Source organism: Narcine bancroftii, chromosome 4, assembly GCF_036971445.1.
Source record: "Narcine bancroftii isolate sNarBan1 chromosome 4, sNarBan1.hap1, whole genome shotgun sequence".
Lineage (NCBI taxonomy): Eukaryota > Metazoa > Chordata > Chondrichthyes > Torpediniformes > Narcinidae > Narcine > Narcine bancroftii.
In genome coordinates, this window is record NC_091472.1 from 277,612,120 (window position 1) to 277,634,506 (window position 22,387).

The window sequence follows — 22,387 nt, forward strand, 5'->3', positions numbered from 1 at the left end:
AATTCAGTAGAAAGAAACTATGAACAAGATTGATGATTTATAAAATTAAAGTCGAAGGACCAATGTCCAAGAAGAGTTAATAATTTTGAATAAGTTTTTCTTGAAAATAAACAATAATTTCAATTTAACATTGAGAAGATTGACAAAGTGGAAAATTTGGTATTAAATTGGGAAACACAGAAGAAAGAACTTATGAATAACATTGATGCTTTAGAAGATCAAGACCGAAGGAATTATGTTCAAGAAAATTTTAAAAGATTTGAAAAAAACTTTTTTTGAAAGTAAGCTACAAATTCAACTTGAGACTGAGAAGAATGGACGATTCGGTGTTGAACTGGGATGTTCAGAGGTGTTTTAATTCAGTGGATGAAATTCAGGAAAACTTGAAAAAAAATTAAAAAAAAAACTTTTATTGATTGTAAACAATGTTTAACTCAGTGTTGGGAGGGTGGAAAGGGTGCAAAATTTAATATCAAGTTTGGATTTAAAAAAAAAAAAAGAGTTTATGAATAAGATTGGTTAAATTGATGGACCGGGGTTTTATGGATATAACAAATGATGATTTTTCGGTTTATACGTGTATTTTGTCAGCCTGGGGAGGGGGGGTGGAGGGGGTGGTACTTCTGCTCCCGAAAGTCATATGCCACTTGTGGTTTATACCACACCCATTTGGGTTTTTGGGAATTAACTACCACAAGGTGGTTTCCTAAGGGGTTAGGGGAGGTGGGGGGGGGGTGAAAATTTGAAAATTATTTAGTATCTATTATGTAATATTATACTAAGTCAATTTGAAATGAATGTATGGAGATACTATAAATAAATTTTAAAAAAAAGAAAATGAATTATAAAATAAAGTATAAAATATTAGAAGCACTTCATAGCAGTACAAATGGAGAGGGAAACAGTTCAATGTAATACTGTTACATCAGAATAAATCATAGTCCCCATTACAGCCAGAAGTCTGTTTGTTAATGATATGTAAAAGAAAGATGGATGGATGAAACTTGGCAAGACTTGTACCCCAAAACAACATAATACTGAAATACTCAATATGAATTAATTTTTTTAGTATTTTAATCCTAGTATTATAAAACTCAACATTTTAGAGATCCAAAGAAAATAGTCACTGAGCCAAGGGAACAAACAGGAAAAAGTCTCAAAGAAAAGTTTTCAGGATATCTTTGGTAACACAGAGATGCCAATGTGGGGAAACTTTTAAATTTAATTGAAATAAAACATTAACTTAAAAATAATACCCTGAAACAATGAATCTCATCTTCATTTCCACCTTTCACTAGTTTGAATCAACCCATGACAATCCCTAAGGTGAGATGACATTCTGATCACAACATTGTTGTGCCATGTTCCCAAGGTACAAGTATCTCAAGCAAGGCACTTATCAGCATCAGCAGTTGTTGCTTTAAGTGTTCCATCGTTCCTGGTGTAGTAATACTGCTAGCATTGTTTCATGGCAGAAAGCACACTAATATCAGTCAAATATTGCAGCTTTACATTCCAAGAGCATTAAATCTTCATTGCAATATCAATATGAAGTACCTGCACTTTATTTAACACCATACTCTCATCTAGTCGAGCTAGAAGCTCCAATTGACTGGACGTGAAGATTTTTTCCAAGGTGTTGAAGGGATTCTTGACTTTGTTACAGATGTGGGTAGTGAAATGATGTTGTAAAGACTCCATTTCTATGTATGTAAGCCATACACCATCACTAGAATCTCAGTCAGCTCAATCATGCAACCATTTCGAATCGACATCGCCATTTTAGTCATGTTAACTGTAACAGTCACATAAAATAAACAGAATGCAGGATGGCAATTATGCTGGTCAATGCAGATTACCAATACAAAGATAACTTTTTATTCTAGAAGTTTGGGAAACTACAAAGAGTAAAATGCAACATTTTTGTAAAATACTCCTGTTGATGTTTTGAACAAATAGAATATTAAGCTATCCAATATAGCTGGTACCACAACTTGTTGTCCTTGCTCATCAATTTCCCTTGGACAGTTCGTTCAGAGAGGTGGAGATATTCAGGTAATTCTGTCTTGATTCTAGACCACCCTATCTGAATGATTGAACACAATTGATCCTTAAGGCCCAGGAGAGACTGCAGATGCTGCAATCTGGAGCATCAAATATTATCTGACAATTGCTCCCGAACCTTAAGATCAGCTGTAACAAGATTGAATTGTTTGCCATTGGGACACTCCAACAACAGGTAATTTGCTTTGATTTATTTATTTCTCATCCATTTTTGGCAGATGTGCTCTGTTGATTGTATCTGCTAGGACTGATATGAAACTTTCAGACTGCATTTTTTAAACTATATAATTGCAGGGAAGTCACACTGGAACTGTAAAAAAAAATACCAGAAAGTTCTCAATTCGAACAGTGTATACATTTCCTATCCAGAAAGGGTGCGACATCAATGGAGAGGATACCAAATAAATATACAAGGAAATGCTAATTTTGGAGAATTAGGGCTTTGAGGAGAGATTTACTTGGGTGGGGTAATTTAATTCAGTACACAGAAAATTGCAAGGAGATTTAATTTAAATTGACAACATTTTGAGAGCCAATATAAACAGGAAGGATCCTTTTTCCTTGAACAATAAGTTTGATAATTTAGGGAGATTTTGGTTTATATTTATTTAGATTGATTTTAGGAAACAAATTAAATTTATTTTAATTGTTAAAATTAAATCTATTTCATTTTATGTTTATTTTGAATCAGCTTTCTTAACTTTTCTGATGGAGGTTTGCAAGATATTGCCCAATGAATCATAAAAATAGAACTGAGACCGACAGTTCATGCAATCTTCTAAGGATTATTAAAGCACTCTGTGTGGCATAATGATCTTCAATACAGATGAATTAAATTGAATTTAAACAGATTATTTGTACAATTAATCATATGTTTATGCAATGCTGATATGAAGCCTTGGGGCGTTGCATTTATTCCACACCACATGAAGTCCTTGGCAACAACTGAGTTATGGCTACAATGTGCTTCTTCATGAGGGATGCACTGAAATCCAGCTCGATGCTCTGCGGTTCCCCGCTGAATAGGCTCTATTCATTAGACCATAACAACATAAATTTTAAAAAAATTGCAGGACCAACAAAAAATCCATTATAAATTTCTCAGACTGGCCTGAGCATCTCTTGATCTGACCACTAGAATGCGCTGATGGAATGCTTTTGGTTTTCAGGGACACAGTCTGCCTATTTGAATTGAAGACTCCAAACCAGACGACACTTTTCCCATTGAAATATGGTGGTTGTGATGAGATTGGCGACTGTTTTAAAGATATTTGCCACGTTCAATTCTTCTGTGAAAGCTTTGATAAACTGTCCTTCCATACCACCCCAAATCATTTCATGAAATGCAGCAACAGTTGGGAAGAAAGTTTGTGTTGAGCAGTACCGGCTTCGAAGTGGTGGGAGACTAAAGGAGTCCACATTTATTTCGGCATTCCTTTCAGAATGCAATGCCAATTTGGCGGATAAATAGAGCTTATCCATGGATGTCTTTTATATTTTCCGAACTGGCTGAATATTTAATATGGGAATTAGTAATTTGAGGTCCTTTTACCAAGTTGGAAATGTGAAGCTTGGCAAACTTGAGGCATTCCGAGAGCGCCCACTTCGTGACGGCTCGGATGGAAGGGGAAGGTGACTAGATCATCCTTTCGATAAGTAACAACACCTGAGTCTACGACAGGCAGAAAGACTAAGATCGCGCGTGGAAAGGCTTGGTCTGCACACTCTGGTATGTGCCTCCGTGAAAGTCTCAGAGAAGGAACGACTTGTGGAGTTCCCCTTCGCTCTATTTTTTTGCAGCGGGGAATTTCATAGACTTAGTTTATTTCTCGGGCCGTTTTTATTTTTATCCCCCCCCTCCCCCCTCCTCCCCCTCCCCCCTCCTCCCCCTCCCCCCTCCTCCCCTCCCCCCCTCCCCTCCCCCCTCCTCCCCTCCCCCCCTCCCCTCCCCCCCTCCCCTCCCCCCCCTCCCCCCCTCCCCCCCCTCCCCCCCCTCCCCCCTCCCCCCTCCCCCCTCCCCCCTCCCCCCTCCCCCCTCCCCCCTCCCCCTCCCCCTCCCCCCTCCCCCCTCCCCCTCCCCCTCCCCCCTCCCCCTCCCCCCTCCCCCCTCCCCCCTCCCCCCTCCCCCCTCCCCCTCCCCCCTCCCCCCTCCCCCCTCCCCCCTCCCCCCTCCCCCCTCCTCGGTATTTGCAACACCTTACTCACCTTTCGAAGCTCCTACCCCAGAGAGCTGCCCCGGTATTTTCAACCGAAGAGAAGATTTGCCGACCACCACCAATCGCTGAGTCATGACCTCTCCTCATGTTATGTTTTGGTGGGGGGGGGGCGGGGGTGGGTTGGTCAGGATAAACTGCGGGGGTCATAAATCATTGGTGGGAGGCGGGAGTTGAAGACGAGTCGGGGAAGGTTTCATTGTGTGTATGTGATCAATTTCGGCCGACCCACGTGGCCACTGAAGCGCAAGTGGGAATTGGTACCATCGCCGGGCTCTCCGGAGTCGGTCGCATGGACAAACTCGGGCAAGGTTGCCCGAATGCAGGGAAGCAAATCAGAAACCCACCCTCTGGCCGCCGAGTGCGCGGGGCGACTGGATGCAAGGAGCTAACTTGTCGGCTGGTGAAAAGGCATCTTTAACCGCCCTCCAAGGCGGAGTGGAAGTGTCGGTAAGATACCCAGGAATTAAGCCTTGTCATTGCCCCCCCCCCCCCCTTGTTATTAGTGAAGGTTTCAATTCAAGTCGTTGGACGGGAAGTCGTTTTGCTTTCTCCCCTCCGCTGATCTCTCCCGTTCTCCGGTCTGTTGTGTGCAGGGCCGAGCACCGGGTTCGCTTCTTTTGTCCCAGTCCACCCTCAACACTGGATCTATGCGAGAGCCAAGTGAGAGGTGCCACTTCCCAGAGAGCAAGCCAGGATGGGGTACCCCTTTCATCCGCTTCTCCTTCTCCTGCAGTGTCTCCTGCACACGGTGAGTGGGATTTCAGCCTTGCTTTGCTCAAAGAACAACTTCGTGGGGCGATCACTTCCATGGAGTCGATGGAGATTTCGCGCCTTCGTGAAAGTAACAGTCGCGGGCTGGAGCCGAACCCTTGGCTTCGGGGTGTGTTGGGCTGAGTTGGGGGGGGGTCCTCACACAGGAGGGTCAGCAAGATCATTCCGCTGAATAACGCGGGGGGGTTCAATCGGTTGCAGGGATTTGCTGAAAGTTGGGGAGGGAGAAACATTCGTTCTCTCGCCGTTGCTTTGATCGGGAGTAAATAATAGTCTGAAGGTATTCGTGAACTTGAATCCAAGCTTCAGCGTCTCGGCGAATACAACCCACCACCGGGGTTCGATTTGGCTCCAACACACGCTCGCTGGCTATTTCCGTCCTCAAACTTGCGGAGATAAAGCACAGGCGGCTGATGTTCCAGCAAGGAGTTGATTGATGAGTTCTTGAGCTGGCTCATGTCAGAGTCTAATCCGTTTTTGCATTGTGTCAGTGTTGTAATGTCTTCAGCTTTCTCTCCATCGCAATGAATTACAGGGCTGCAGCAGGGAGATAAGGCACTCACCGTGTCCCTTCCTTGCAACGCGCCAGCCTTTTGTTTCATCCATCCTTTTCCGCACCCAAGTTTCAAATCAAATTGCTTTAAATTAGCAGGCGACGGCTGGAGACCAAAACAGCCCCTTTTAAAATATTTCCATTTTGATCATTCACGTAACTCGAACGCAGGTTTAAACCTCGACTCGTTTGTCTTTTATAAAAAAGAAAGCCTGACCCTCTTAATTCCGCGGCCAGACCCGTCGATCTTGAAACTGGACCTTTGTTACTGTGGCAAAATGTCAAAGCAACTCGATGCGATGTGATTTTGAGTTCTCATCAGTGCAAAAGTGAAAGCGTAACTCGTGAACCTCGAGAATCTTATCCTTGCAAGAGACGGTCTCCTGACGAACTGATTTCCTGAACTGTCCAAAAACACAGAGTAACGATCTTAAGTTTGCTTATTTTCCAGCGCTTTTCGTGATTCTTAACTATTGCCAGGCTGTTTTTATGCAGAATTTCCTCTCCCTATTTACCAATTACTGTTGCATTCTCGTTTTTCAAGGCAACCCTTTCAGAAGGAGATATTTGCGGTGTTATTTTGCATGCTATTTTTTCATGTACATTAAAAGAAGGGTGCCCGCAGACATTGCATCAGCTATTTTATTGTTAATTAAAAATCACAACAGAAAATGTAAATCTTGACTTGCAAAATTTTAGAGTGCCTGTGGCAAGATAAATGAACAGAAATGGTGCCATAAAGGTTTAGAATGTATCTGCAAAAGTCACCAAGCTGGAAAGCAAGTCATGTCAGCGCTGCCATTTAATAAAATCACTACCGATTTCAGCCTCAATCTATTCCGCTACTTAATTCAGACTCCATAATTCAACCTCTGTGATATTCTCTACCTGGCCCTCCTCTATCTTCGCACACCTTCTGCTGAAGAGCTCAAACCCCATCTCTATTACCCCTGCTGCCATGGTCCTAACTCACACCAAGTCCTGATCACCCATCCCTCCTGCACTTGCATGGTTGGGGAAATTTTGTTTTCATATTTTCAAGTATCTCTATGGACTAGCCTCACTTTATCACTGAAATTTGCTCCAAATCTACAGTCTGTTGTAATAAACAAAAACAAAACCCAAGTGCGAATGATCTGAATTAAAACCAAAAATGCTGGAGATAGTCTGGCAGCTACTGTTGAAAAAGTTGAGTTAATGGTTTAAGTCAACTACCTTTCTTCTGTTCTGAAGGAACCCTTTTGAAATTTTTCTTTGATTCTTGTTTTTCTTCTCCATAACATGCCTTGAAACCTCCTTCCTTGACTTTTTTTGAACATGTGTCCTATTTCATGGTGTGACAGGATAGTCACACAGTCGTTGGATGGGAAGTGGCAGGATAGTTTCCAAAGTTAAATTCACTTAATAAATTCAGGGTACTGTTGCTTCTATTGATTTCTTTATTTCTACTAAAGTGCAAATAATTTTGCTCATCGCTTTAAATGTACTTGGTGCAAAACCCTCATAGCATCTTAAACGATGAGATCTTACACTTTCAAACTGCAAAGGGAATACCCACATTCTAGGCTGAAGGGTTCGTTCTGTGCTATATGGCTCTCTGACTTGTTCCTATCCAATCCTTCAGCCGTAAGATAATATTTGTTCCAAGGATTATTTCAATTAATTTTATGTTCTACAACTTGAACAATTTTCTGCAAACTTGCTTCCAAAATGGACAACTTCACACTAAATGAAATTGGTGGAAGCACACATCTATGGAAAGAGGAACAAATCTCAACATGCAAATTATATTGGAGCAAGATTTGGCTCCAATGTTCTTGAAGTACTTCTTTTCCTGTCCTCCATGATGGAGCTCAGCATAGAGTGTTGGTTTTAGGAATGTGGTATCATATGTGCGGAGAGTATGGGTTGCTTGCCAGACCTGATTAAGGATCATCAGAACCTTCAAGCAGAAGATGCTGGCTTATGGGAGGATGCTGACATTAGTTCCACTATCCTGTCAAAAGATTTGAGAATTTTGTAAACCGCAGTCTATGCATTTCTTCAATACTTCGAGGTGTATAAGAGCTTTACAGTAAATATTCAGAAATCAAAGATCATCTATCAAACAGCACCAACCACACAACCCTGCCCAATCTCCTGCCCAGATCCACAATGAGATTCTGGGAAATGTGAATCATCGTTTATATCTCAGAAGCTTGTAAATGAAGACAGGCATTGATGATGAACTTCACCACAACCTCTAATTACCAACAGACATTCAACTAAATGAGGATATAGTTTATTAAAATCTAAATCTAAATGTAGCACTGTTGATTGTTTTACCATGCAGTAGTTACCCTTGTTAATACAAAATTCCAAAATGAAGAGCTTTACTTAAAAAGGAAAAATCCTGGAAGCACACATCTATGGAGGGAGGAACAGATGGAAAAAATGGACAGATCAACATTTCAGATCAAAACCATTCATCAGTAGCCCCACTGTTGTTCCTTTGACACTCTCTTGATGTAATCCACCATCAAGTAAGTTGCTCATTTATTTGCTTTTCTCCATTTCTTTATCTAAGGAAATATATTATACATAATCCTAACCAAGAACATTTATGACCTTATCCAAATGTAATATCAACAGATAATCAATTAATTAGTTTTCTTTATCTACACTGTTAGTTATAGCCATGAATCTATTATAATTGCTAAATGTATTTTTTTCTTTAATAGAAGCACAACTTATCTGCTTAATCATACATGATTGTTTTCAGTACTCTGTATCCTAATTAATTCTGGACATTTTTCATGTGGGATGCCAGGCTAATTGACCAGTCATTTCCCATTTTTTCCCTCTTATCTTGAACAGTTGTGTTACTTCCTGCCCACAGAACCTTTGAAAGTTTGGAGAATTGTATTTCTATATACCATCAGTTTCCGAATCAAAATGTATTTATTGACATGAACAAGTCTGAAATTTGGTGTTTTGGAGCAGCATCAGAGTGAAAACATGAATGTAGCACTATCTTGCAGCAGTTCTATATATATATATATAAAAAATAATAATGCATTAAACATAAGGCAGTGCCGTCGGTTCATTGACTACTCAGGAATCTGATGGCAGCAGGGAAGAAGCTATCCTTGTGGCATTGAGTGCTCGACTTTACGTACCTGTACTTTTTTCCTGATAGTAGCACAGTGTAGAGGGCATAGTTTGGGTGGTGGGAGTCTTTGAGGATAGAGCTGCTTTTTAAAGACACTGCCTCATGTCAATGTCCTCAATGGAGTAAAGTCTCATGCCTGTGATGTTACAGGCTGAGTTAACAACCCTCTGGAGCTTATTCATGTCCTGGGAATTGGCACCTCCATTCCTGGCAGTGATGAAACCAGCTAGAATGCTCTGGTATCTTTGGTGACATACCAAATCTCCTCAGATACCTCACAAAATATAGCCATTGGCCAGCCTTCTTTGTGATTGCATTAATATGGAGGCTCCAGGACAGATCCTCAGAGATATTAACACACAGGGATTTGAAGTTCTTGATCCTCTCCACTACTGAGCTCTTAATGAGTTAGCTTTTATTTCCACTAAATAGTTAGTTTTTATCCCATTAATTTCTCCAATAGTTTTTCACTGTTTCTATCATTTGCTTTTGTGCTCTAATTAATGTTAGTCCCTTGGTAACATTGTTTGTGTATTCTGTTGTTAAGTCAGCCACAGGTATTTGTACAATATCTCAACTATTTTATTTCATTTTTATAATTTATCCTGTCTCTCCATTCAGTTCTTTTTCCTCTTCTGTTTTACATAAATGTAAAAGGCCTCAAACAGAAAAATCACACACTGTATTTAATGATCTGTCCTGAAGTTTGCACTCTGGCATAATTGACCCTTTGCAACTTTCTTATGGTTGATATCAAAAAATAGTAGAGAGTTTTGAAAATAAACCAACAACGACAAATCTGCTCTCCCATCAAAGGAAAATACTGCTGAACTTCTCTGAGGAGTTCAACAAGTTTGATAAAAAATTTGTGTCACTCTATGGTGCTACAAAAACCATAACTTTCTTGCCAGACTATCATAAAACTATTAGGCATGAGAGCAGTAGAGTATGCTCAACCATTCAATTATATTGTGGCTGTCATAATTTGGCTCCACAGACACCTTCCTGCTTGCTACCCAGAAACCTTGGCTTCCCTATTGATCCAAACTTTATCTTGAGTTTGAATTTGTTTAAAAGTGTCCAAAGCTTTTTAAAAGAGTGGATTCCAAAGATCCACAACCCTCTGAAACCCTCCTGAACAGTCACAGATGAATGACCTCTTGAGAAATGTCTATTTATACTTATTCAAACTGCATCAGTATCTTCTGTTTCATTAAAATCACTTTATTTAAGCAATATTCTCATGTTCTATTCTTCAACTAAAGTGGATTACCTCACACATTGCATTACACTCCACCTGCCAAAACTTTGCTCTAAGTCTCATCTATCTATATCTTTTTCAGACTCTACTTCCTTGTCATAACTTGGCTTCCCAGCTACCTTTGTATTTTCAGTAATTCTGCCAACCATATATTCAGTTTCTTAATACAATTTGTTCATAACGGTCTCACGGTGATTCCCTGATGAACTTGAATTTATTTTCGGTAGACGACAATTACTGATTTAGATTACCCCCAATAGGATGATATATTTATATTAGGCCAATCATTTTACAGAATAAAACTGCTGGTCTTTCCTATCTACTGAAAAAAAAACAAATAAATAACCTCAATCCACACACCAACATTGGCTATGATGAAACTCAATGTATTGATTGGATCTTCCAAACAACTGGACTGATTCCCATTTGTCTTCATTATCCATTCCATTTAAACTGATGTACACATAATGCTCACCATTCACTGTCTCTCGCCATCAGACCTATAATAATATTTTGTTCTTTTAGTGATACTTGATTAACTCTGAAATTCATTTATCAAAGAGCAAAGTAAACTGAAAGGTTTGGCAAATGGTTGCTGTGGCAATGACATCTCTTATTTAACCCATATATTTTTGTTTCAAATCTGCTTCTATACATAGATTTTCTGTGCTTTATTTTTTCTTCCAAAAGGAAGCAACATGGCTATGCTGGCAGAAGTAATACTCTGCTGTGCCAAATGGAAATGTGCATTTTATATTTTATGTTGATGAGTTTAACTTCATCACGTGGAAGACTGCAACCAGTTTTGTCCACACAAACGTCGAGACACTGACATTGCAGCGTACCAAATCATCTCACCTCAGATCAGCAACTCAGCTGAATGTAGGTTCTCCAGGTGAGGTGGATCACATCCTTTCTATCATTATTGGAAAGGATAAAAGAAACCTTGCAATTTCTCCTTGAAAATTTCAGATTTAAGTGTTTTTTTTTAAATTTCAGATATACAATGTGGCATCAGGCTCTTCTGGCCTATGAGCCCGTACCACTCAAATATCCTAATTAACCTACAACCTCAGTACATTTTGATGGGTGGGAGGAAACCAGAGCACTCAGAGGTAACCCATGAAGACATACAAACTCCTTACAGACAGCGCCAGATTCAGACCTGGGTGCTGGCACTGTAATATCATTTGGTTAACCACTACACTAACCAAGATGCTATTTTAAATATTCCAAAAAGTATTTGCCCCCAAGTAGACAGTTCATGTTTTGTTTGTTCATTGTAACTTGAAATTGTTCACAGACTGGTGAAAATTGAAAGGTTGTCAAACACATTGCTGTTAACATTTTATTTAGCTTCAGTGAGATTTAGTAGCACTGTGGGTATATCAGCCACTCTCCTTTCAATCTTAGAAAGATTACATTGATTTAATGACCAATTGTGCAAGGTTAATTTTTGAAACAAAAATCAATTAATCTAAACCTGTGGTAAGTGTGCTGCTCTCTGGTAATCTCAGCAATTGATAAGACATTAGGAGTAAGTATTTATCAATAAGCAGTAAAGGTATTCATCACAATTTTTGTCTCCAAAATTAGTTCACAATCTGTCTATTAAATTAATAATTAATAATTTTGATGTCTGCGTTTTAATATCATTTTTGAGAATTAGCTTGGAATAAAATATAATGGAAACACTTGCTTTAAATTTGCCCTTTTTTTTTGCTAAAGGAGAATAGCCACTAAGAGAGAACAATGATCATAATATTTAATGCAAATATTTGTTCAACATAACAATCTAAATAAATGACCAAGAATCAGGAACAAATTTTGTAGTATTCACTCAAGCAGACAATTCTCAGATTGTTGCATTCTTTCAATGCATTTCCATCACCAAGTTGTAATAGAGTCGTTTTTACATACAATAGAAGCAAAGAAATGTGCTTGCAGAATCCGATTTTAAAATAGTTCATTAAACAATGAGCTGAAAAGATGAGTTGATATCCAACGCTTGTAGTACCTTGGAGATTGTTGGACACGGAGAAGCCAATGGTGAAAATAGACCCCGGTGAAACAAAATCATGATGTTTGCTTGCCTTTAATGTGGTTCAGTTTAGATATGTGGTATTCTATGTTTCCTGCAAGGTATCAAACCATTTACAATGCAAAATTTCATTCAATGATAATGGCCGTTTGATATACAGACCCATTCTTCCTTTACCTTTTGCTCCTAACAGCACATTTGTCTGACGTTAAATGCTTTGATGACCCATAATGAATAAAAATGAAACCTTCTCTGGAACCCTTCAAATTACTGCAAACATTTTTTAATGGATCTCTAAAACCGTTGTCAGCTTTAATTACAAATTGTGACAATAATGTTAACAATAGTCTCAATGCTATTTTCTACATGCTGCAGAATATGCTTTGTAATAATTTGGAAAAATATGTTGTATTTAGTATTGGTCAAAAAAAGTGGAATTTGAATAAATCATCCTGAAAGCATTTAGGCATTTTTAACATCACTGGCACCAAAATCAACAATGTGTCTGAAAAGGGAAAATAAGTCACATCAGAAATGAAGAGTTGGGGAAAAGTTTTCAGAATAAAAAATAATCTTCCTTGATCTCTTGAAATCATGGTTAATGTGACAAAAATAAAATTGCTTTCCTATCCCTGTCGATTTATATCTTGGTGAATAAATGCATTCTGGCTGCTTTTTATTACCTTTTGTAGATAAAAAGCAGAATATCACAATACTAATTATTTTAAATGGCATCCATGAATGTCAACAAGTCCGTATTACAAGATTCATTGATAGATTAGATCATTTTTGTTTTTGGTTCGTAGTTTATAATTGTTTCCTATTTGGGATTACGTGTTTGATATAGAAAAGAAATTATGAAATCACGAGCAAATAAAATCTTCAATGAATTGTAATGTTTGTAAAAAAATTAAGTTACATTTAGTGATTTAAACCACATCACGTCTGCCAGTAAACATTTTAAAATGTACACTTCATTGATGTCTCTATTCTGTTCTAGTCACTAATCGTGTAAGTTTTATAATTTTGTTATAATTTGTATGTGTTGTATGTCATTTGTTTTACATAATCTTTGGCCGATTTACCCTCTTCAGTGTCACTTTCTATGATTCTAATTGTTTAACGTTATTTTTTATAGACATCTGTGCATTTCCAATGGAACCTATTTAAAAACTACTTATTCAACAGTGTAGACCCATAAAATAAAAAACTTAGATTAGGAACAAAACCATTAGTTATATTTTTTTAAAATTTAGATATACAGTATTGTAACAGGCCATTTTGTCTCACGAGTCCGTGCTGCCCATTTTACACTTAATTAACCGATAACCCTGTCTGTTTCAAACAGTGGGAGGAAACCGGAACCCTCGGGGAAAACCTATGCCGACATGAGAACATGCAAACTCCTACACACAGTGCAGGATTCAAACCTTGAACCTGATCACTGACCCTGTTACAGCATTGAACTAATCTTTACGTTAACCATGCCTCCTCGAGCTTTGTGGTGTCGGACAGTCTTCTGTGCCTTGTTCAAAAGATTACTTGCGTAAATCCAGAGACTAATAAGTATTTGCAAGCTTTTTGACCCAAAGTCGCAATAGAGTTGAGTTTGAGCATATAATTTGCAGGTATCCATGGATGGACATTTTTCATCTATCTCAGGATAATGATTGGAAACAAGAATGCTAGCTGAATATTCCTTATGTGTCTTTCGTAGCACTGGGGTACGAGCTGAGATTTCCTAAATCAGCACAAGACAATGCAATTACTGAAACTGCTAAGAGCATTTAGAAATAATTGTAGATATGCTCAATTCAGATTTCAGCAAACATTATCAAAATGATTATGGTAAATTTATTTATGAACAGGCACATGTATTGAATAAAGTTATGTAAAATGTATCATCCAGAAACAAGAGCAAAATGGGTAACCAAAATCTGCCAGGAATGTGCCAGTGATGTATATATTTATCTGTTTGGCCGACTGTACCTTTGCCCCCTCCCACAGGCTCTTGAATAAAGGTGACTGTTCCACAGCCCCTTCCCCAGAGCAGGACAGTCAAGCAGCAGGGACATGCCTTTGTTCCAAAGCAAATAAACATCTATCAGTCTGCTCAACTTCAGTCTTTTGGAGTCATTGATGGTGCATCAAGGACAAAGTGGTTTATTCAAATGTTTTACATAATCTTTGGCCGATTTACCCTCTTCAGTGTCACTTTCTATGATTCTAATTGTTTTAACGTTATTTTTTATAGACATCTGTGCATTTCCAATGGAACCTATTTAAAAACTACTATTTCAACAGTGTAGACCCATAAAATAAAAAACTTAGATTAGGAACAAAACCATTATTTATTTATTTTTTTTAAAATTTAGATATACAGTATGGTAACAGGCCATTTTGATATGCCAATTAGTCAGAGGGGAAAAATGGTAGAAAGAACAAACTGAAAGCTTTTTTTAATGCACATTTTTAAAGCAAAATAAATGGACTAATGGTATAGATAGAAATAAATATGTACAGTAGAAGAGCCATGATAGGGATGTGGTTGCCGAGAGACCAAAATTGAAAATTAAACGGACTGGGCTAATTTTTAGTAAGATAAGCTAAAAGGGGAAAAAAAGGAAAATTAGTAGTTATGATATTAAATGAGTGATAAAAGCTGTAGAGTGGGATGATCTTGTTTGAGAAAAATCAAAATAAAGAATCTATTTGGGCGGAGCTAACAAATACCAAGGGATAAAATATTGGTGGGAGCAGTGTATAGGATTCAAAATTGTAAGGCATAGAATAAACCAGGAATCTAAAGCTACATGTTAACAAGAGTATTACTTGGGAGACTTTAATCAGCATATAGACGAGACAAAATGCATTAGTGGTAGTACGATGACAGATTGATGGCATGCGTAAGAGATGGTTTCCTTACACAGTATGTTGACAAATGAGGGAGCAGGCAAATCTAGGTCTAATATTGCTTGACACGAGTTGATGGACAATACAGTAATTAAGACATTTTAGTAATAGTAATCATAATCTGAACATAGAAAGTGATTCATGCTTTTGGCCTTCATAGTTTGTTTAATTCCATTTTTAAACATGAATAGTGAATAGAAAGCTATGTTAAAAAGGTACGTCATCGAATGAGCAGTTGTTAACATTAAATAACATTGACAAGTGATAAACATTTCATGAAGGCAAGTAATGGTCCTGCTAGGGGTAGCAATAGAAATGTGGGGAAATATCAGTATTTACAGCCTGCACCATGGAATGAATGAGGAAAGGGAAGGAAAGAGTACAAGATGAGGCTAACAAGAAGCATAAAATGATTACACAGGTAAAAAGATTACCAAGTGTTTATCATTTGCAGATTAAGGCAGGTAAATTGTATTGAGGAGAAGTAAATCACATAGGAAACGAATGACAAGTTTGGCTTCACAGAGGAATAAACAAAAAATTCTCAGAAATGACAGATCTAGATTCAATAATGAGCTTGAATTAGAAAAGAATCATGTCATGGAAACAGGTCTTTCAGCCTCGTTTGCCAATGCTAACTAAAATGTCCCAGCCACACTACTCCCTCATTTCTGCACGTGGCCCATATAATCTCGAAACACATCCTATCCATGTACCTGCCTAATTTATTTCTTAAACATTCCAATAGCTCCTGCCTTAAACTGCTCCTCCACCATCCCATACTGTAAAAATATAAGCTGCAAATTGCTTTGAATATCTTGCCAGTATAAATAAATGCAGGAGACTTTTGTCAGCCCACAAAGTAGCACGGAGTGCAGCTCCACTCATCACTACACATTGAATGTTGGTCACGGGGGAAATTTGATGCAGTGAGAGGAAGAGGTGGTCCTTAATTATTTTATAAGACAAGGAACAGTCCAAGAGAGAGATTAGGAGACCTAACTAAAAGTATTTCTTTTCTTCTTCTTTGGCTTGGCTTCGCGGACGAAGATTTATGGAGGAGGTAAATGTCCACGTCAGCTGCAGGCTCGTTTGTGGCTGACAAGTCCGATGCGGGACAGGCAGACACGGTTGCAGCGGTTGCAGGGGAAAATTGGTGGGTTGGGGTTGGGTGTTGGGTTTTTCCTCCTTTGCCTTTTGTCAGTGAGGTGGGTATTTATAGTGTTGTAATTTTACCCATCTCTACACTACTTCTGACAGCTCATTCCACATACCTTACGTGGAAAAAATCCCACTGGTTCATTTTAAATATTTTCACTCTTTAAATCAATGCCCACTAGTTTTAGACAACCTCAAAATGGGAAATAAATTATGGCAATTTACCTTACCCGTGCCCCTCATAATACTAATAAGATTACCCCCTCAGCCTCCTATGCTCCAGTTAAAAAGTCCCAGCATATCCAGCCTCACCTTAATACTCAAGCCCTCCAGTTCAGGTAACATTCTCATTAATCTTTTCTGCACCCTTTTAATTATTTTTTTTTCTGTAGCTGGATGACTAGGACCATGTGCAGTATTCCAAACATTTTCTCACCAATGTCTTGTGCAGTTGTGAAATGACTTCTCAGATTTTGTACTCAATGCCCTTATCAAGGAAGGAAAGATGATAAATGCCTTATTTACTACTCTGTATCACCATTTTTAAATAACTATACATCTTGAGCCCTGTCTCTCATTTCTACAACAAGCTTCAGGACCCCGCCATGCCCTGGACCAACTTACTAATATGCAAAAAAATCGCATGTGTCAAATCAAATTCTGTCTGCCATTCCATCACTCACTTTCCCCAGATGATTTAGATCTAAATCCTATGTAGAATAATCCATCTGTTGATAACTTTAGGCTGAGGCTTAACTATCAGGTCTCATTAATTTGTAGTGATCTGAAATCGTGTTGATTTGATCATACAAAATATGTAGCAAATTCTGAAAAATATACACTGGTGCATGTGATTATAAATAGCTTTCAAGTCATAATATATTTCACTTTTAACAGTGATTAGCAATAATAAGTGTTGAAAACAGGTTTCTGAACACAATATGAGATGGGAATGCAGCAAAAAAAAACATTAAAATAATTTTAAAAATCTACTTAGGAGGTTATTTTAATCATTAATTCAGAGCCACAGCTCACAAAAATAAATGAATGAAACTAGGATCATAGTTACCTTGTACTGGCATCTTAAATAATTCATTATCATTTTTCACAAATTAAAGAGTTAATAGAATATCATCAGTCTGGGATTTGATGGAATAAGACTTTGTTTTATAATTAAACCTTTACTACAAATGTCTTTACCCTGTAAACTGGCAGCTGTACATGTTGATAATGGCAGGAAGGGAGTAACAGGCACCTGCCATCTTGGTGAAGAATGAACCCAAAGGTCTTGCTCCTTAACTAATAAGAATCAAAGATTGAAAAAGTAGGGAATTGAGAAGCCGAATTATTTAGAGTGGATGTCTTCAATGTTAAATTAGTCAAAGAAAGAGAGAAAAAGAGCGAGAAACATCATTTAAATTAATCAAGAAATTCAAAATACAAGTACCGGTAAATGCATTTTAAGTCCCCATCAACAATTTACAACTCTATAGAATGAATACTATTTTTAATTGTTAACTTTTTCCACCAGACAGGTAACGAGCAATCATTAACAATTATGTGGTTAAATATTATTTGTGATATTAATTACTGAATTTAACTGAGCATATATAATGTTTTTGTGAACCATCTGCTTTCAGTGATCCACAAATTAACAGGGTTCCCCTTAATTTCCTGGATTTGTTAGCCAACTTTCACAGTAATAATAGTGTGTGTTATATGGATCACAAGATAAAGGAAGAAAAGTACACCACTAGGCCCATAGATTCTGTTCTGTGACTCTTTTCTTTGACTTGGCTTCGCGGACGAAGATTTATGGAGGGGGTAAAAAGTCCACGTCAGCTGCAGGCTCGTTTGTGGCTGACAAGTCCGATGCGGGACAGGCAGACACGATTGCAGCGGTTGCAAGGGAAAATTTGTTGGTTGGGGTTGGGTGTTGGGTTTTTCCTCCTTTGCCTTTTGTCAGTGAGGTGGGCTCTGCGGTCTTCTTCAAAGGAGGTTGCTGCCTGCCAAACTGTGAGGCGCCAAGATGCACGGTTTGAGGCGTTATCAGCCCACTGGCGGTGGTCAATGTGGCAGGCACCAAGAGATTTCTTTAGGCAGTCCTTGTACCTTTTCTTTGGTGCACCTCTGTCACGGTGGCCAGTGGAGAGCTCGCCATATAACACGATCTTGGGAAGGCGATGGTCCTCCATTCTGGAGACGTGACCCATCCAGCGCAGCTGGATCTTCAGCAGCGTGGACTCGATGCTGTCGACCTCTGCCATCTCGAGTACTTCGACGTTAGGGGTGTAAGCGCTCCAATGGATGTTGAGGATGGAGCGGAGACAACGCTGGTGGAAGCGTTCTAGGAGCCGTAGGTGGTGCCGGTAGAGGACTACACTAAGATGAACTACGCTCACAACTAGTTCCAATTTCCAGCCTTTTCCCCATATCCCTTGAATCCCTCACTAAAGGGATACTTATCCATTTCCTGTTTAAATTCTCCCAGTGATCTGGCCTCCTCTGCTTTGTACGGCAGTGAGTTCCATAGGTCCACTACCCTCTGACTAAAGAAGCTCTTCCTCTCCTCTGTTTTAATTGGATAACTTCTAATTGTAAGACTATGACCCCTTGTCCTCGATTCACCCATCGAAGGAAACATCTTATCCGCATTCGCTCTGTCAAAACCTTTCAATATTTGAAATGTCTCAATGAATTCCCCCTCATTCTGCTGTTAATTTTCAAATATTTCTTGACCACTGGATTAAATTCTAACTCGTTGGTGCAACTATATTTGGATCTGTAGTAAGGAATAACTTTTTTCTGTTGCTCTTTGTGATAGTACAGATTCTATCACCAATGTGTATATGTACAGATGGTAGTGTAGGATGACTGTGATTGGCTGAGAGTGTAGCCACACCTACTGGCAGGTCTTAAAGGATTGCTCCTAGCCAGACCAGGTCATTCTGGACTGGTCGACCTTCTTGTGATATGCTCCAGTCTTTTAGTTAATAAAAGTCTTGGTTAGATTCAACGTCTTTGGTTCTTTCGACGCGCTCTACAATTTTATTAACTAAAAAAAAGTTTTGAAGGGATGGAGCTTATGCTACGGCTGGAACGCCTCGACATCGACCCACAGTCAGCTACAGCCTCGAATGACTTTAAGAACTGGGTGAGATGCTTCGAAATATACTTACAGCTCTCTGACCATGCCCTGATAGAGGACAACCATCAACTACTAATATTGATGTCTATGATGTCCCCGAGTGTCTACCAGAGTGTCCAGGATGCGACCACTTATGCCGCAGCCATGAAGGTGCTGAAGGGCTCTACGAGCGACTGGTGAACAGGGACTATGCTCAGTACAAACTTGCTACAAGGAGGCAACAGCCCGGTGAATCCTGTAGAGCTTATATTCAGGCACTAAGGGCAATGGGCAGGGACTGTACCTGCACAGACAGAACTGCTGTGGAGACCACAGACGGTCTGATTCGGAATGCCTACGTGGCCGGGGTCCGATCGAATGAGGTGAAGCAGCGCCTGCTAGAGCACGGGGGAGAAAACCTAGAGGATATGATCCGGATCGCAGAGACGATGGAGGCTGCAGTCTTAAGTATGGACATGTACTCTCGGGGCTGGACCCCACACTCTGATGGGAGTAGGATGCCCTCCCTCAACCCTACAACTGCCGCTACGCTGCCCGGTGCAACCCAAAAGTGTTATTTCTGTGGGAGGAACAAGCACTGCAGGTCCCAGAGCCTGGTGAGAAAAGCCAAGTCCCAGAAGTGCCTTAAAAATGGCCACTTTGCTGTAGTCTGTCACTCCAAAATGGCTGCCGTCAATCACAGGGCCTCATGTGAAGTCCAATCACCACTCTCCATTTCAAACACTTCTTCCTCAGAGCTCTCGTCCAATGAGAGCAAGGACTCCACCGCACGACAGCACCTGACATCACGGGGCTGGCACTGAGCGCGCAAGGTACAACCCACCCTTGCCGCAATGACGTTCAGCCTACCTCATGAAGCAACGTCTGACCAGGCCCCAGCTCCGACCTCAAAGGCTGCCGCCACCCGGGGTCCGGGGACACGACGCCGCGACCGTCGCCGACCCGGTACCCACCGACGCTGCCGACCGGGGACCCGACGCTGCCGACCGGGGACCCGACGCTGCCGACCGGGGACCCGACGCTGCCGACCGGGGACCCGACGCTGCCGACCGGGGACCCGACGCTGCCGACCGGGGACCCGACGCTGCCGACCGGGGACCCGACGCTGCCGACCGGGGACCCGACGCTGCCGACCGGGGACCCGACGCTGCCGACCGGGGACCCGACGCTGCCGACCGGGGACCCGACGCTGCCGACCGGGGACCCGACGCTGCCGACCGGGGACCCGACGCTGCCGACCGGGGACCCGACGCTGCCGACCGGGGACCCGACGCTGCCGACCGGGGACCCGACGCTGCCGACCGGGGACCCGACGCTGCCGACCGGGGACCCGACGCTGCCGACCGGGGACCCGACGCTGCCGACCGGGGACCCGACGCTGCCGACCGGGGACCCGACGCTGCCGACCGGGGACCCGACGCTGCCGACCGGGGACCCGACGGTGCCGACCGGGGACCCGACGCTGCCGACCGGGGACCCGACGCTGCCGACCGGGGACCCGACGCTGCCGACCGGGGACCCGACGCTGCCGACCGGGGACCCGACGCTGCCGACCGGGGACCCGACGCTGCCGACCGGGGACCCGACGCTGCCGACCGGGGACCCGACGCTGCCGACCGGGGACCCGACGCTGCCGACCGGGGACCCGACGCTGCCGACCGGGGACCCGACGCTGCCGACCGGGGACCCGACGCTGCCGACCGGGGACCCGACGCTGCCGACCGGGGACCCGACGCTGCCGACCGGGGACCCGACGCTGCCGACCGGGGACCCGACCCTGCCGACCGGGGACCCGACCCTGCCGACCGGGGACCCGACGCTGCCGACCGGGGACCTGACGCTGCCGACCGGGGACCCGACCCTGCCGACCGGGGACCCGACCCTGCCGACCGGGGACCCGACGCTGCCGACCGGGGACCCGACGCTGCCGACCGGGGACCCGACCCTGCCGACCGGGGACCCGACCCTGCCGACCGGGGACCCGACCCTGCCGACCGGGGACCTGGCACCGCTGACTGCCCCACCGCCGAAGGCAAGCAGCGACCCTCAACACTTACTGTTGGCTGCAGGCAACAACACCAATTCCTCGACACTGTCTTTTAAGGTCCACCTGTTTGTGTGATGTCATCACGCAGGACTCCACTGTCCCCATTACAAGTCTCTGCATCAATAACCCTCGACCAGGATTTCCCCCATCCCCTCACAAAAATAATGGAACTGATTAAAATACATGGACACTATACCAATTGCTTATTTGACTCAGAATCAACTGACAGTTTTATCCGCCCAGACCTGGCCCACCGTTGCGGACTGGCTATTCTCCCCACTGCACAGAGAATTTCATTGGTGACCAGATCGCACTCAACTGGGGTAAAGGGGTACTGCGTGGTGACCCTGAAAGTCCAGGGCATCACGTTCACAGACTTCAAACTATTAGACCTTCCCCAATTGTGCGCCCCTGCACTGCTGGGACTGGATTTTCAGTGCCAGTTTCAAACAGTTTCCCTGCTCTTTGGGGGGCCTCACGCTCCTCTCTCTGTCTGTAACCACTCCACCCCAGGAACCTCCTGCCAGCACAGCCCGAGCCACCCTCCCCCGCATTCCGGGGTCTCACATGTAGTCTCTCCACCCTCCGAGTTGCTCCACCAGCACTTTACGCAAATCTCACCCCTAGCTGGAAGCCTGTGGCCACCAAAAGCCGGCAATATATTTATGAACACAGGAAATTTATCACAAGCGAGGTGCGCAGACTGCTGGATGAGGGCATTATCGAACCTAGCTCGAGTCCATGGAGGGCCCAGGTGGTGGTTGTTAAAAACGGGGAGAAGCCGCAGATGGTGGTTGACGACAGCCAGACAATGAACCGCTTCACGCTTCTGAATGCGTACCCCCTTCTACGGATGTGGTGAATCAAATAGCTCAATACCATGTATTTTCCACCATTGACTTATGTTCAGCCTATCATCAGCTCCCGATCTGAGAAGACCGACCTTTCACGGCCTTCGAGGCAAATGGGCGGCTGTATCAATTCCTCAGGGTACCCTTTGGGGTCACAAATGGTGTCGCGGTCTTCCAGTGGGAAATGGACTGGATGGTAAGCCAGAACGGGCT

General features: G+C 42.1%; 1 protein-coding gene across 3 annotated transcripts in view; it reads left to right on the top strand.

Annotated features, from left to right (window-relative positions):
• The first annotated feature begins 3,310 nt into the window (after positions 1-3,310).
• Positions 3,311-22,387, top strand: part of nxph2a (neurexophilin 2a) — a 145,901-nt gene continuing 126,824 nt past the window's right edge. For 2 of the 3 annotated variants that reach the window (XR_011356706.1, XM_069935119.1), the window contains exons 1-2: positions 4,434-4,727; positions 4,874-5,028. Coding sequence is in view for 2 of the 3 variants with exons in the window: in XM_069935119.1 (XP_069791220.1) it covers positions 4,975-5,028 (54 nt within the window). In the remaining variant the exon portion in view is untranslated. Of the gene's footprint in view, positions 3,794-4,433; positions 4,728-4,873; positions 5,029-22,387 lie in introns of those variants that run through there. The other variant, XM_069935120.1, reaches the window with a different exon arrangement.